Source organism: Pan troglodytes, chromosome 12 (genome assembly GCF_028858775.2).
Source record: "Pan troglodytes isolate AG18354 chromosome 12, NHGRI_mPanTro3-v2.0_pri, whole genome shotgun sequence".
NCBI classification, from domain to species: Eukaryota; Metazoa; Chordata; class Mammalia; order Primates; family Hominidae; genus Pan; species Pan troglodytes.
The window spans coordinates 23,966,704-23,983,472 of NC_072410.2; the positions used below are offsets into that span (position 1 = coordinate 23,966,704).

Sequence of the window (16,769 nt, forward strand, 5' to 3'; positions counted from 1 at the left end):
ACTTAATATTTACTTAATGTGGCTTTACTTCTTATGGATTATTAAATATTCTAGTAGGCATAACAATTTGCTGAGTCTATAAGAAAACAGAATATGCAGTTATTTTAGTGATATCTTCCTTTTGTTTAGCACAGTGGTTATGTTTATAGCAAGGGCACTCAGTTTTAATAAAAACTTAATCACAAACTAAATATGCAAAACAGATGAAAATGCAGCTGCTGTAGTTAAAGCAGAGGTCAGGGTCCAGGGCTCCTCCTGCACATTCCCCATCTCTAGGTAGGGGAACTCTTGAAACACCACCAGTTTCCCTGAATACACTTTGCCACCACTTGTTAGGAGAACACGAAAAAGTTTTATCAATAAGCTGAAATTCAAGATTAAACTATCAGATAATTAAATCAACTGATTCTATGACTGTTTTCATTGTGGACACAGCTCATAATGAACCCCAGGTATGATTCAACTCATGCCACTGGAGGAAGTGGTTTGCTTTGTTAGGGGGAAATTTTGCTGACACTTAATACACTACAGCTTTATTAATAGTCTGACTTAAATGTCTTGAATATAATACTATATACTAATTTCAACAGGTTCAACAATGGATGGATGATTAAGATTGGAAGGGGACTTGATTATTTTAAGAAACCACAGGTATGATATAATCTTATGAATAATGTGTAGCACTGTTTTTGTATCATTTTTAATGATACTCTTTTCTTCTCTTCTTAGAGTCGTTTTTCCCTTGGATATTGTGATTTTGATTTAAGACCATGTCATGAAACAACAGTGGACATTTTTCATAAGAAGCATACAAAAAATATATGATGGGTGGTAGCCTAATTTGTATTATGTCTACTTTAAGTGAATATTGGATTTTTTTAAAAGATCACTTTTATAATGTATGAATTTAACAATAAACTTTTATATTTCTACTAATTTATGGATCCATCATTCAGTTGTGGGAACAATCCTAAATATTTTTGTAAATATATTACTCAGCAGATTTACAATGTTTCTTTCAAGTAATACAGCTAATTTAAACATTTTACCAGCTTCTCTGTTACTTGGCTGCAGGAGCATGTCAACAAATAATAAGCATCTATTAGGAAGATGAATTAGATCTTAATTTTGTCTGTGGGAGTTTTAAGTCCAGGAGGGAAAGACACCATGGATTAGAGTGCTTTTAAAGAGACAGATGGAGCTTGGGCAACCTGTATCAGAAAAAAAAAAAAAAAAAAAAAAAAAAAATTAGCCGGGCATGGTGGCATGTGCCTATAGTCCTAGCTACTTGGGAGGCTGAGGTGGAAGGATCACTTGAGCCTAGGAGGTTGAGGCTGCAGTGAGCTGAGACTGCACCACTGCACTCTAGCCTGGGTGACAGAGCCAGACCCTGTCTCAAAAAAAGAAAAAAAAAGAAAAAAAAGAGACAGATGGGCTTGGGGTCTAATAAACAGGAAAGTAAAATGTTAATTTTGTTACAATTAAGATAACTGTCTTTGGTAAACATTTACCATCATGCAGTTGTGCAGTATTACCTAACTCCATGAAGGCAAATCAACCCATTCAGTTATCCAAATGCATTTTGCAGCTCATTCACTTTGGCTGGCACATTTGTAAAGCCTTGCAGCTTAGAATCAACTGTTCTGGGTAAGCTTTTCATCCAGATGCCAGTTGTGTGGTTGGAGACAGAATAGATTCCATGGAGACAGGCTGGAAGAGGGGTTGTATGCTAGAGGTAGTGGGCGGTCCACAGCTCAAAGAACATGCTGGCTGGGCACAGTGGCTCACGCCTGTAATCCCAGCACTTTGGGAGGCAAAGGCAGGCAGATCACCTGAGGTCAGGAGTTTGAGACCAGCGTGGCCAACATGGAGAAACCCCGTCTTTATTAAAAATACAAAATTAGCCGGCCGTGGTGGCGCATGCCTGTAATTCCAGCTACTTGGGAGGCTGAGGCAGGAGAATTGCTTGAACCCTGGAGGTGGAGGCTGCGGTGAGCGGAGATCATGCCATTGCACTCCAGCCTGGGCAACAAGAGTAAAACTCCATCTCAAAATAAAAAAAGAAACAAATAAAAAAACCCAGCTAAGCTAACATATGTAAGAGGAAAACTATAGTACCAGTGTTCAGTATTGGAGAGTGCACATATAAATGTGACATCTGAGGACTATTCAACAGAGTTAAAACAGTGTAGAGGACCAAAGGTAGAGACCATGGGAACAAGGTTGGATAGAGTGGTCTTGGGCAAGCCTTGGACACTGTTTTCCTTTTGTGGGCCAGCTGGTAGGTACAAGATGGAGCTGGCATAAAAGGCCAGGAAGGGCTTCCAGAACAGTTCCTGATTTTTTTTTTTAAATCTTTTCAGGTTCAGGTGCTGATAATATTGAATCTGAAAAATTTTAGACTCAAACTAATTTGCTAAGCTGTATCATATGGAAATTCAGGGTCTCAGGAAAACACTTGAACAAGTGTTGGCCTGATCCGAAGTTCCTTTCTGCAGAGTATCTTTGCTTATCTTGCCCAGTACCCGATGCCACGTGGAAATGGAGTGGCTCTTAATTAAGGTAAGAACATGCTCTTAATTAAGGTAAGAACATGTGTTAGGCCTCTTTACCTTCATGTTAAAATAACAATTCTAATTTCTAAAGCATATGAATCTGTTACTATGGAGAATTAGCAATCCACAACCCTGTGCAATTAACTTTTATCCAACTTCTATAAAAATCCTGGCTAAGACATAGTGATATTTAAAGAAAAGAGTCTATAGACATGCTATCCATTCTAGATATTTGGAGTTCTATCCCCAGATCTAATTAGAGCACCAGAAGCCTACCAGGTACAGCTTAAATATATCAAGAAATGTGTTAAGAACTATATGAACAACTATAAGCTTTATGGAGGGACATAAAAGAAAATTAGGGTAACTAGAAAGACAAATTGTATTCCTGAATGGGAAGACTTAATGTCAGTACTCGCTAACTTAATTTATAAATTAAATGACAAAAGAGAGTAACACCAGGAGACTTGCTTGACCAGCTATAAAGACATAGCTACAATAATTTTCTTAAAAATGTATGGGCATAGGCATGGGCAAATAAATCAGTGGGATAGAATAAAAGAGTCCAGAAACACATTTGAAAGAGAGAAATTGTGTATGAATGAGTATTTAATATGTAATAAAGGTGACATTTTAAGTTAGTGGAGAAAGAGCTCAACAAATGGTTGGAAAAAATAACATTAAGGCCTCTGTCTTACTCCGCATAAAGAAATTTTTCTGTAATGATGTTGACACCATATAAAGAAATCTAAATGTATTACAGAGCTAATTAATGAAAAATTTATATATATATATATATATATATATATTTAAAACCCCACTTAATGAACTGAGTATAACAGAAAGCCCCAGAACTCTTAAGAGCAAAAGACTTGGTCATGTAAATATACAAAACTTGAGTAAAAGGAAACATAAACTAAGTTAAAAAAATGAGAGATCAAATTTATAAAATTAGAGTCAGTATTCCTAATATATAAGGATGATGGCCAGATTTTTAGCAGTGACCTTGACCTGAGCTCCTTTAGCCTCCACAAGGACTTGGGCCTTAGAGCAATCTCTCCTGCTGTACTGCATCATTCCTATTAGTACACACATCTCGAGCCAGATGCCACCCTATTTTTTCATTCTTCATGAAAAATTTCTTCAAAGAGTGTTCTCTGTATGTTTTTTTTTTTTTTCTTATTTTCTCACCACCTATTTGCTTTAACTCACTTCAGTCTGGCTACTGCCCCAGTTACTCCACTGAAATAGTTTTTGCTAAGGTCAACAGTGATCTCTGTACCACCATATTCAATGGGCACTTTTAAACTCTCGTATTATGTGAACTTTCAGAAGCATTTGACCCAGTCGGCTACTCCCTTCTTGAAACTCTTGACTTTCATGAAACACACTCTCTTCCTCCATTCTTCTTACATTTTAAATACCGAAGTTCTCCCAAGCTAGGTACTAGGTAGTAACCTTTTTTTTTTTTTTAATTCACACTCTTTAGCTAAGTGATTACATGGTTAAGTGTTCTTAGTAAAAAAACAACAAAAACTGCTCCTACCTGATATAAGCAAAAAAGGGGTTTATTATAATAATAGTAGGTAGTTGAGCTATAGACTGAGACACAGAGGTTTTGGAGTGAAAAATCACATCTAAAATCACTACCCAGAACTAATCAGATGACACCCCTGCTGACACTGATGCAAGGGCTGGATGCAGTAGCCTACACCACTGATATCACTGGCTTGGAAACTATCACGCTAGCCTCACTGCCTTCATTACCCCAGAAATTCAGGCCCCTGTCGCTACTTCCAGAGAAGGGTTCTCATCATTCCAGATGTTCTGCATCACTAGTGTCTAATTCAAAATATGGAGCAGTTGCATCTGATTGGCACAGCTTAAGTCATGTGCCCACGTCTGAGCTTCAAGGAAGGCCAGCAAAGAGTATAGTAAACTTTTGTTTCCATAGAAGGAGTAGGCTCTACCTCCTACCAGGTGGAGAAGTCCGCAAACATATAAGGGGACCCAGATGCTGAATATTTAATAGTTTAAAATTTAAACTTTAGATGAATTATAAAAGTCTAAAATTATTCATTCTCATGACTTAAAATACTATTTATATGCGGTCAGCCCTCAAATTTATAAATTAAGCCAAGACGTCTTGTTGGAGTTATTCAACTGCCTGTATGACATCTCAGAAGCACACAAACATTTCAAATATAATACACCCCAACCAAACTTTTGATATACACTCCCCTACTCCCCATGTATACTCCCATCCATCCAATCTCATAAGAAATCTAGGAGTAAAGGCCAGGTGCAGTGGCTCACACCTGTAATCTCAGGACTCTGGGAGGCTGAGGCAGGCAGATCACCTGAGGTCAGGAGTTCAAGAACAGCCTGGCCAACATAGTGAAACCTGTCTGCACTCAAAATACAAAAATTAGCCAGGCGTGGTGGTGCAAGCCTGTAGTTCCAACTACTTGGGAGGCTGAGACAGGAAGATCACTTGAACCCACTAGGCAGCGGTTGCAGTGAGCTGAGATCATACCTCTGTATTCCAGCTTAGGTGACAGAATGAGACTCTGTCTCAAAAAAATAAGACTATATATATATAGGCGCCATTTTGACTCCTCTCTCATCCCCATATGCAAACATTCAGAAAGTTCTGGGGAAACCACTGCAAAACATACCTTGAGTCCATATGTTTCAGGGGTTACTTGGTCAAATTTCCAATTTGGAACTCGAAGCCCTTAACACCCTTTGCCTGATGATATCCTCTCTCTGGAGAAACATGGTATTACTGCACCAAAGCACATTATATCAGGATTTTTAACCTTTCTCAAAAAATAATTTTCATAGGTGGTAACAAGTGTGAAATGCTCATGAGTAATCTCTTCAAAGTTGTGTTTACTTGGTATTTAATATTGCTTTTAAATAACAAAAGGACCTGCCCATTAAACCTGCTAAACTGCCAATCATGTTTGTCCCAAGAACACCTTGAAAAATAAAATCACTCACCCTACCCCCACTCTGAGATAATCAATTGTAGGCAAAACCCTGTGTCCATGCCTGCTCTTCCTAAAAATAAAAAAAGGATGGGGCCTGGAACTACTGATATATATTAAAAGAAAATAACTCATAAACAAAGAGGGAGCTGGGCATGGTGTTGAGCACCTGTAGTTCCAGCTACTCCAGAACCTGAGGCAACAGGATCACTTGAGCCCAGTTCAAGGCTGTAGTGACCTATGAGGATGCCACTGCACTCCAGCCTGGGCGAGGGTAAGACCCTGTCTTGAAAGAAGAGAAAGGGAGTGGAGAGGGGAGGAGGGGGGCCATGGGGGCTGGAGGGACTCATTTCTGAAGGCCTCAACTCTCACCAAATTATGAATCAAGGTTTGTGACAAGGTAAGAGTAGTGAAATTCTGAGCTTGAGAAGAGTGGAAACATTTCCCTTAAGAATGAGGGGAACTCAACCAGAGATGAATTAAATCTGACACCAGCAGAAAGATACATAAGTTGAAAATTATAAATATCAAATTGGGCTAATCTTCAATGATTATATGATCTTTCCCCCCAGCATCACCTGCCAAAAGGAGTAGAAAATCAATTGTTTAGACTAAAATTAAAAAGTGGCTATGGTAGAAGGTCAAAGGAGAGAAGCAAATGAGAATACTGGTAAGAAAGTAAAGCATAAAGTAAATTTCAGGCTGGAATAGAAGGGAAATGATGCAAGGAGAGATTAGGGAAGGGTTAAGAGCTTAGAAAAGTGCAACAGCCTTGATTTTTAGTGGGAGAGTAGAAAGATAAGAAAATATAACTAAAAGGGAGAATTTTAGAGTTTGAGATATGAGGAGAGGTGGCAAGAAATCTGGGTTATATCTCTGAGAGGTAAGAAAAACAGAGAACTAAGTCTGAGGTCAGAGTGTCCAATATTATATATAGCCCCAAGAGAGTAAAAGCAGCAGCAGCTGAAATATAAATACATGCCAGGTATTAAAATCAATGAACAGACAGGGCATGGTGGCTCACACCTGTAATCCCAGCACTTTGGGAGGCTGAGGCCAGTGGATCACTTGAGGCCAGGAGTTCGAGACCAGCCTGGCCAACACAGTGAAACCCTGTCTCTACTAAAAATAGAAAAAATTAGCTGGGCATGGTGACAAAAGCCTGTAGTCCCACTACTCGGGAGGCTGAGGCATGAGGATCACTTGAACTCAGGAGGTAAAGGTTGCAGTGGGCCAAGATCGCACCACGGCACTCCAGCCTGGGTGAGAGTGAGTCTCTGTCTCAAAATAAATAAATGAAATAAATAAAATAAAATCAATGAAGGAAGAAAGAGAAGAAAGAGGATCCTAGAGGTCAGAAGAAATACACAGATAGGGATAGGTGATAAATAATTTCAGATGGGGAGAAGTTACTGAAAGAGACTAGGTTGTTGTGTTTTGTTTTTTTTTTTTTTTTTGAAGTTACTGAAAGAGACTAGGTTTTTTTGACATACAATGTGCAAGTATGAGACATTTTATTTTCTAATTGAAACTGTATTAAGACATTTACTTGGAATCACATTATTCCCTTAATTTTTTCACAGAGAATATTCCATTTACTGTTTAGTTTGTGGTCTTGTGGACATGTTCTAAGTAATATATTTGTTAGCATGGTAGTTTCAGTTGGGCAAAACTTACTGCCAATAAGACTTGAATTTAATTTGTCACGTATTTCCAATGGCAACCAATGATCAGGTGCTTCAATATTACAAATTTCAATTCTTCCATTCTTTATGTCTATGAATACTTTAATTTCCAAGTGTGACTGTTCATATAACACATGAAAGGAAGTATTTATACTAAACTTTGGAGTTTTGCCATATATCCACTCCCAAGTTTGCAGTTCTTTGGCTTTGCTATTTATTCCAGGAAACAGTGTCTCATCCATTGGGTTTATTAGGTGAATGTGATTATCAATTTGATGATAAGCAGCATACTCTGTAGCGACAGCATTCATTAGTACTTCACAGGTCAGAGTGGGATCCTTTTCCAAAAGATTTTTCACTAAGGAAGGTATGCTAGCAGTGGCATTGCTCCTGATCCCTTGGTAAGGGCTCTTTAGCAAAGAAGACAAGAACGTCCCATCAGTACTACATAATAAAGTGCAATGGTGATAGGCAGTAGTCCGGCCGATCTTAGAAGCTGTTCCTGAGATTTTAAACTGTCCATCAAGTAAAAGGTCAAATCTTTTGGTAGCCTGCACATCCAGCTGGGGTTGGACAGCATTCAGAGCTCTCACAATTAATTTCAGATTTTCCATTCTATCATACTTTTTTTTGGTTGTAAAGAAAGTCAAATTGATATTACCCATATCATGGTAGACTGTTCCTCCTCCACTTCTTCTCCGAGCCAGTTTTATACCTTCTCCTCTCATTAGATTCAGGTTACATTCCTGCCAAGGATTTTGATGCCTACCAATTACAACAGAGGGAGAATTCCGCCAAAAGAATAGAATTGGTTTGCCTTCTAGATTCATATGGTCATGGATCCAGTCTTCCACAGCCAGATTTTGATAGACATCATTGGAAACTGACTGTAAAATGAGCCCATTTTTTACTGTTTTTTTAAAGCCAGCTGCTGGGACCTGGCAGTTACAAAGTAACTGGAAGCAATTCTTCATTGAAAATGGGATCAGCATGCTTTTAAAAATGGAAGACAAACAAATTAATTCATCGAGAAAAGGAACATTAAATTCTATTTTCTAACTATCAATTATCGGTTATTTAATCCAAACTTATCTCTTAAGTATCCAGTGAAGTTGCTTTTGGCTTTTAGCTTTACAATTAGTCTTTAGCAATGCTATAACCAAGTATTCAAAAGAAATAAATGAAGACAAATTTCAAATAATTTCAGTTGAAATAATTTCACAGTTTTCAAACAATAAGTCTGCTGCAAATACATTATGTAATATATCTTTTTTTTTTCTCTTACAGACAGGATTTCACCATGTTGCCTAGGCTGGTCTCAAACTCCTGGGCTCAAGCAATCCTCCCGCCTTGGCCTCCCAAAGTGCTGGGATTACAGGCACGAGCCACTGCACTCAGCCACATTACCTATATCTAAAAGCCAAATTATGTAGAATTCACAAGTAACAAATGTTCATCGAGAAAAATGAGAAAATACAGACAAGCAAGAAGAAAAAAATAAAAGCATTGATAGTCCTAATCACAATTAACATTTTGGTGTAAACCCATTTTATTTCTAAGCACGTATACGCACACACATTTCCCTCCCCATACTATTATTTCATTTGGCATTCAATCTATATATATATATTTTTTTTTTTTTTTTTTTTTTTTTGAGACGGAGTCTTGCCCTGTCACCCAGGCTGGAATGCTGTGGCGTGATCTTGGCTCACCGCAACCTCCGCCTCCCAGGTTCAGGCGATTCTCCTGCCTCACTGGGATAACAGACGCCTGCCACCTTGTGTGGCTAAATTTTGTATTTTTAGTAGGCATGGGGTTTCACCATGTTGGCCATGCTGGTCTTGGAACTCCTGACCTCAGGTGATCTGCCCGCCTCAGCCTCCCAAAGTGCTGGGATTACAGGCATGAGCCACTGCGTTGGCCCATTAAATCTATTTTGCATCAGCTTTAATGACTGTTAAATATTCCATTGTTAACAAGTTTACTCAGTCTCTTAGTCTGTAATTTTAGGTGGCTTCTAGTTTTTCTGGTTATCAACAATGTGTTCATGAACATTTCTGTGGAAAGCTTTCATTATGTCTTTATAATACTTTAAAAATAATTTCTTGTTTGACTTTGGGATATATGATTTACTGGCAGCATAACTTTTATTTAGATCAATATTAACTTAGGATGAACCCTTGAGGTCAGAGAGAGAGGCAACTGGGAGTATGCAGGTTTATATACAAAGGCTAAGAATAAATTCATTATGTTTGGATGCTTTCCACATTATTCATGTTACCATTGCTAATGAAATATTAGGCAGCAAAAGGTTGAAAATACTAGCTATGAAAATGAAGTATTTTGATTACTTATGGTCTTAAATCATTCTATTCCAATTCTATTTCTTAGAATATAATTCTCCTTCAGGTTGAAGAACTGGGAATAGAATGGATTATTAAAGTGTATAACTTGAGGTTAAGAGTTTGGTTCTAAATAAAGAAATAAAGTTCATAACTAGGTAGCTAGGCTTTTTAATTTTTTATTTTTAAGACAGGGTGTCACTCTGTAATTGTCTCACTGCAGCCTCGACCTCCTGGGCTCAAGCAATCTCCACATCTCAGCCTCTGAAGCAGCTGGGACTACAGGTATGCGCCACCATGCCTGGCTAATTTTTAAATTTTTTGTAGAGATGGGGGTCTCCCTATGTTGCCTAGGTTGATCTTGAACTCCTGGGCTTCAGTGATCCTCCTGCCTCAGCCTCCCAAAGTGCTGGGATTATAGGCATGGGCCACTACACCTGGCCCCAAATCATTTAGTTAAGTAATATCTTAGAAGTACAATTCTAGATTAAAGAGTCTTCATATTTTCATCACTCTTGTTATAGTTTATAAACTAACCTACAAAAAGTTGAATCAGTTTACATTCTGTCTAGAAAGGTGTGGAGAGGTTTAATAGAGGAAGGAATACTTGAACTGAGTCACCAAATCTGATAAGTTTGCCAGGTCGAGGAGCATAGTCCAGGCATATGCAAAGACAAAGAGTCATCTAATAGTAAGGTATGTTTGGGGATTCCCTCCTAAGAGAAAGAGTTACACTACTAGTCTTCGACTTCCACTTAAGCCTATGGCTATACTGTCCTAGGAAGCCTCGCAACCGAGACTGCATTGCTTTGGTTAACCTCTTTGTTCTTGGTTCTGCTTGACTGACTTTGACACAGTACCATATTCATTCAACAAGTATTTATGGAGTGCCTACTAGGTACAAGGTAATAAGGAGATAGAAAATGGGAGGAGATAAATTCATGTAATGAACCAAAATATTTGGACTTTTTAAAAGGCAGCTAAGATCCACCAAAGTTTTAAACAGGAAGTGTTAACTCAGCTGTTATGCGAATCTGCCTCTGCAGGGTTGAGTATGGATTAAATAAAGGATGGACTAGGAACAGGGGGAACAGTTAATGGACTAAGGCAGTTGTCCACGCTAGAGATAATGAGGGCCTAAAGTACGGTAGGAGAGAGAGAGAGAGAGAGAAGGGGATGGATATGAGTGACATTAAGAAGGTGAACTGGCCGGGCGCAGTGGCTCATGCCTGTAATCCCAGCACTCTGGGAGGCCGAGGCAGGCGGATCACGAGGTCAGGAGATCGAGACCATCCTGGCTAACACAGTGAAACCCCGTCTCTACTAAAAATACAAAAAATTAGCCGGGCATGGTGGCGGGTGCCTGTAGTCCCAGCAGCTCTGGAGGCTGAGGCAGAAGAGTGGTGTGAACCCGGGAGGCGGAGCTTGCAGTGAGCCGAGATCGTGCCACTACACTCCAGCCTGGGCGACAGAGCAAGACTCCGTCTAAAAAAAAAAAAAAAAGAAAAGAAGGTGAACCTGTCCTTGCCTTCAAGAAACAAGTACCTCCACAATCTAGTGGGAGATACTAAAAAACAAGTAAGGCAATAATTAAAATACAGTGTCCTAAATGCTGTGATAGGTGTTAAGTACAGTAGAGGGCCATCTAATGCTCTAATTAGTGGATGTGACATTGAAGCTGAGACATAAAAGGGATAAAGAAAAGAATTCTAACAACGTGCAACAGCTTAGTGGAAAAGGAGATAGGACCCATGCAAATAATTTAATTCTACTGGCTGGTTATTAGGAATACAAGAATGGGGAGTTAATAAGGCAAGAGAAGTAGATGTTAGATTATAAAGAACCTTAAATCCAAGTGAAATGCTTGAACTTTATTGCCCAGGATGGAGTGCAGTGGTGTGATCACGGCTCACTGCAGCCCCGACCTCCTGGGCTCAAGCAATCCTCCCTCCCCCTTTAGCCAGCATGTGCCACCACGCCTGGCTATTTTTTTTTTTTTTTTTTTTTTTTTGTAGAGATGAAATCTCACTTTGTTGTCCAGGCTGGTCTCAAACTCCTGGGCTCAAGCAGTCCTCCTGCCTTGGCCTCCTAAAGCACTCGGATTACAGGCATGAAGGCTTTGGATTTATACTTCAGGGACACCGCCTAGAGATTTTAAGCATGGAGAATGTACAATACTTGGCAATAGGTTGAATTAGGGTGAGAGAGAAGTCAAGCATCATGTCCTTTATGATATAATGATTACAAGCTCAAACCAGACTGCCCTCATTCAAATGCCAACTCTATCCTTTATCAGTTGAATGACCTAAGGCAGATTACTTTTCTATGCCTCAGATTTGTTATCTAATATGTGGATAATGACAGGACTCATCTCATATTATCAGGCTGAGTCTGATGAGCTAATACATATAAAGTGGTTAGAAGAGTGCCTGGCATTGAAGAAAGTACACAATATGTGCTAACTATTTTATTAATATTATGCCCTGATTTCTGGCCTGGCAAAGAGGTGAAATTTCCTAGGACAGATTTTATAGGAAGAGGAAGTATGGGGTTAAGATCATTGGTTCATTTTGACTGTGTTGAACTAGCGGCCAACGGCACAGAGCTCAATGGATGGTAACTGAGGCCACAGGAAGGTGGTTCAGTGAGAAGATTTAAGGGCCTGCGACATAAGACTGAAGAGCAGCAACATTTAACGGAGATACAGAAGAAGGAGGGAGAGCTCCCAAAGGAAGCTGAGGATAGAAGAAAAGGCAGAAAAATTTTAAATATGCTATTATGGAAGCTTCAAGGAGACAAGATGGTCAACAGTGCCAAATGCCGAAGATTGAGCAAATAAGATGAGGGTTGAAAAGGATCTATTAAACAGTATCAAGAAGGTTATCAGTGATCTTGGTAAGAACCAGATGTACTGAGTAAATAGGAGGCCCAAGGTGGATACAATGAGGGTATTCTAGTTGTGAAGTGGAAAAGCTAGGGCAGTAGGTAGAAAGGAATGTGGAGTTAGGAGAGGACTTAAGATGCAATAGATGTGAGCATGTTTAGATGCTGGTAGGGGAGTCAAGAGAGGGCAACACTGGAGAAGGGAGGTCCTTGAGAAAGTGATGGTACTGGGATCCAGAGTTGAGGTAGGGGCAGCCTTAAAGGAGAAAGTAACAAATAGGAGTGGTGGTCACTAATAAGCTGGATGGTGTCTGTGGATATGGAGATTGTCAAAGATCTTGTGAAATATCTTTTCCTAAGATTAAGGCTCTTACTCTTGTCTGTATGTGCAGAGTGTGGCAGGATGGCAAAGTAGTTAAGGACTTAAATTTTTAATCCTGGCTCTGCCACTTACTAATGACTTTAGGGAAGTGGTTTAACCTCTAGCTGCTTCAGTGGCCTCAGACGTCATAAAATGGTTGAGAGAATTAAATGTGTTAATATGCATAAGCCATTCATGTTTGGCAAATACGAAATGTTAACTGTTATGACAGGGTTCTCCCTTTCCCATCTCTATTCTGTGCTTACTGTTCCTATCATATACCATGTATTCCCTCAAGTGAACAAAGATTCCTAACCAAGACACATCAAAGTGGCATTTACCTTGATAAATTAACTATAGTCCAAGATATTGACTTTGGTCAAAAATGTGATCTTGTTAGGGTTCCAGAATTGATCCAATTCATGTATTGAGCCAATGCATGTATTTTAATAGTGCTCAAAATATCTCTCTTCATCCAGGTATTGTATATACAGTGTGAATAAAACACAACAAAGATTAATTCAACAAAGTTCTCATCAATTACATGACAGGCATTGTTCTTAGCACTTGGGATTCATCAGTGAGTCAAATGAATAAAGGTGATAAGGAGGGCTATTAAAAAAAGTAGATGGCCGGGCGAGGTGGTTCACACCTGTAATCCCAGCACTTTGGGAGGCCAAGGTGGACAGATCACCTGAGGTCAGGAGTTTGAGACCAGCCTGGTCAACATGGTGAAACCCCGTCTCTACCAAAAATACAAAAATTACCTGGGTGTGGTGGCGGGCGCCTGTAATCTCAGCTACTCGGGAGGCTGAGGCAGGAGAATCGCTTGAACCCGGGAGGTGGAGGTTTCAGTGGGCCGAGATGAGCTGGGCAACAGAGCGAGATTCAGTCTATTAAAAAAAATGTAGAGCTGATAAAGGGAGGATTGTAACTGTGTATGTGAGAAAACTTACATTGCAATTTTAAATAGGGTTGTTAGGCTAAGCCTCATTGAAAAGGCATCATGTGAGAAAAGATGCAAGAAGCTGTTCTAAGCACCTGAACACATAAACCAATAAACAGACCTCAGTGAGGATGTGACATTTCAATTGAACCCCGAAAGATAAGAAAAAATCACAGAGTGAGAAAAAGTGAAAACAAAGGGATGTCCAAAAATCCCTGACTGCCAGCTTATTGATTTACAAAGAGAACTACAGACCATCTATCAGATATTCAGATGAGCCTGTGCAATTATTCACTGTAGGACTAGTGACAAGCCAACTCTTAAGTTTGCTTGGTGAATACATAATCAGAAAAGGACTGAGTTACATGATATGAACGTCTGACGGAATGGGCTCTGGGGAAGACACTTCCTTAACTCAGGAGAGCCCCTGCTCTTAAGCCGGGATACCCTCTCTGCCCTAGAGAAGGCGTGGATTCATCTGGCACAGGTGTGCCCCTCTTTTTTTATTCTATGCTCCAGTAGCGGATCAGACCCCGACTGAGTAATGCACGGTATTTCAGGATATTTCATAGTCGTTGGGATAGTGTCAAGCCTTTGAAGGTCTGGTTAAATTTTGTTCCTTCAAAATCACTTTGAATCTTTCTACTCTCACCCTTCAATGACTAATTTTATGACGTTTTTCCTCGGAAGACTTCCTTACCTTCCATGTTCTTGGGACACTTCGCTACCTCTGCACTGCCAAACACGGCTCCCCATCACTGAACTGAAAGCGAAAACAGCACAGTCCCATCTATCTTTCTAGGCAGGCGCAGCTTCTTCATAAGACTTTGCCAAGACCCTATTATTTTGTCCCCTCTCTAATGATATACAACTTACTCAGAATCTCATTACGGTCGTGTGCATGTTTTACTTCGCCCTTTTGGCTCCCAGGGGGCGTGCACACAGCTAGCGTCCAACATGTTTTACGATATTTACCCTCCCTCCTGTGTTCGGGATCAACCGTTCCTAACAGTGAAATTAGGTCGTCCCAAGTGCTGAGGAGAAAGTGTGCACACAGGAGGCTTCAACACCGGCGGAGGCGACCCGCAGGTCCTGACCCACCGCCAGAGACCCCGCGCGCGCCAAAGGCCCCACGGCCGCCCACGCGCTACGGCCCGCAACATCCCGGTTTGAAGCGCTTCCGCTTCACCCACCTGCGGCTTCCGGTCGTACCCACGGCCTTGTGAGGGCTCGAGCTGGAAAAGTGCGTCGTACGACCCCGAGCAACCGGCAGGCCTTGCGCGCGATGCTGCCCCGCCCCCTGAGGGCCGGCCCCCTGAAGCGCCAGAGAAGGAGGGGCGCGCAGGGATCGCGCCTAGTCTCTCCGCCTGCGGGGCCGTGGGGTCCCGGCAGCCCGCAGGAGTGCTAAGTAAGGGTCCTTCAGGGCAGGAACCAGATTCGAGGCAGGGACGCAGGCTACGTTCGAATAAAAGTACCGAAGGTCATAAGGCCCCAGTTCAGATGGGACTTCCCCGCGTGACAGCAGAGAGATAACGGCCAGCCCTGGGCGAAGGTAGGAGAGCGGGCGTGCCACGTTGGAGGGGTCATTTCGTGGAGCGAGTTTAGGGGGAGCCCCCAGAAGCCCAGAGCAGTCAGGTCACACGACGGGCAGGAAGGAGTACCAGCAAATACTTTTTACTGAGCATACAGGTATTAGGCTGGGTCTTTACATATCTCCTCCAAATAAGTGAGTCCAAATGGCAGGTAACTCGAAAGGTGAGAAATTCAAGTCAGCTTTGAAAGACACATTGCATTTAAAGGAAAAACGGTATTCGCAGATGATAATACAGAATGGAGTGGATCAGAAAACACACTGAGGCTAGTGATCATTCCCATTTGCCAACTCACTGCAGTTGGCAAGAAAACTCTGTGACTCCATGAGATGGGAAATTACACCAGCAGTCAAGGTAGCAAGGTAATAGTTTCGGCTAAGTTTTGCTGCATAACAAACTGCCTCAAATAGTGGTTTATATCTCTAACGTGGGCAAGGTGGGTGATTCCTCTGCTAGTTTCTCCTGGGCATATTCATGTGGCTTCATTCAGCACGGGTTGGCTACGCTGGGCGGTCCAAGATAGCCTTATTCATGCTCTGGCAGGTGCTGCCTGGCTGCTAGGGCATCTCAATTCAGGCCTAATCTTGGAAGCAGCGCCTCAGCCATATTCTATTGGCCAAAACAACAACAAAGCCAGCCCAGAGTTAAGGCGTGGGGTAATGGACTTCACCTCTTGATGAAAGAAGCCCAAAGAATTTGTGGTCACCTTTTTCAATCTTGCACAGAAATTAATCTCTCCTTCAGTTAAAATAGAAACCACTAAGACTTGCCTCTTGGAGTAAGAATCATTCAGTGTTCAGTTTGCTGATGCTGATACGGTAAATGACCAGGGCTTCATATAAAGCTACAATGAAGACATAATGACACCTCCTTTCTTTATTATCACACCTTTTACCAAGGTCACTCTGAGTAAGTCTATCTTGTATTATGCAGGTGGGAATGAATTTTGTTCAGAGTTAACTGCACTAGGAATTTTCCTAGTTATTATTAAAAACAGTCACAGAATATTGTTGCTCTTTGCTTATATTACTTCCTTCTAAATTCCCTTTCTCTGAAATCTGAGATGGTACAGCTTTGGTTTTTTTTTCCCCCTAGTTTCTTGATGAAGAGGTTTTAAAGAATCCCATTCCCTCCTCCCTGCTCCAGGACTTCTGTCCCTTGGTTATTCTTACCTTTACCTACTTCTTCAGCTTCTCCACTGGAACCTTTCAAGTGACACTCAAACATGCTGTACTCTTTAACAATCCTCCAGTGACCTCACTTCTCTTTCCACTTGTCATCCTGTCTGCTACCCTTCTGAGCCAAGCTTCTTGGAAAAACTGCTATACATCCAGTATCTACTTTCTCACTTCCCATTCATTGTTTCAACGTACTCCAAAATGGCTTTTCCCCATTATTCCAGCAAAAGTGCT

At 40.8% G+C, this 16,769-nt stretch overlaps 3 protein-coding genes across 28 annotated transcripts in view; 2 read left to right on the top strand and 1 right to left on the bottom strand.

Moving 5' to 3' along the window:
- The window catches only part of MITD1 (microtubule interacting and trafficking domain containing 1), a 21,646-nt gene extending 12,886 nt beyond the window's left edge, over positions 1-8,760 (top strand). For 5 of the 6 annotated variants that reach the window (XM_009442967.3, XM_515647.7, XM_016949089.3 and 2 more), the window contains 2 exons: positions 591-651; positions 730-936. In XM_009442967.3, coding sequence (XP_009441242.1) covers positions 591-651; positions 730-825 — 157 coding nt within the window. In that variant the 3' untranslated portion in view covers positions 826-936. Of the gene's footprint in view, positions 1-590; positions 652-729; positions 937-2,363; positions 2,563-8,520 lie in introns of those variants that run through there. The other variant, XR_001715946.3, reaches the window with a different exon arrangement.
- The window catches only part of LIPT1 (lipoyltransferase 1), a 12,499-nt gene continuing 2,735 nt past the window's right edge, over positions 7,006-16,769 (bottom strand). Inside the window, exons 1-5 of one of the 16 annotated variants that reach the window (XM_063789507.1) lie at positions 14,642-14,909; positions 14,466-14,528; positions 13,587-13,712; positions 13,161-13,288; positions 7,012-8,226 (exon numbers count right to left, since the gene is read on the bottom strand). In XM_063789507.1, the coding sequence (XP_063645577.1) occupies positions 7,104-8,225 (1,122 nt within the window). In that variant the 5' untranslated portion in view covers position 8,226; positions 13,161-13,288; positions 13,587-13,712; positions 14,466-14,528; positions 14,642-14,909 and the 3' untranslated portion in view covers positions 7,012-7,103. Of the gene's footprint in view, positions 8,227-13,160; positions 13,289-13,586; positions 13,713-14,465; positions 15,068-16,769 lie in introns of those variants that run through there. The other 15 variants (XM_063789505.1, XM_063789504.1, XM_063789506.1 and 12 more) reach the window with 15 other exon arrangements.
- The window catches only part of TSGA10 (testis specific 10), a 165,820-nt gene continuing 164,038 nt past the window's right edge, over positions 14,988-16,769 (top strand). Inside the window, exon 1 of one of the 6 annotated variants that reach the window (XM_054678028.2) lies at positions 14,988-15,317. The gene's annotated coding sequence lies outside the window, so the exon portion shown is untranslated. The remainder of the gene's footprint in view (positions 15,318-16,769) is intronic. The other 5 variants (XM_063789488.1, XM_063789495.1, XM_063789492.1 and 2 more) reach the window with 5 other exon arrangements.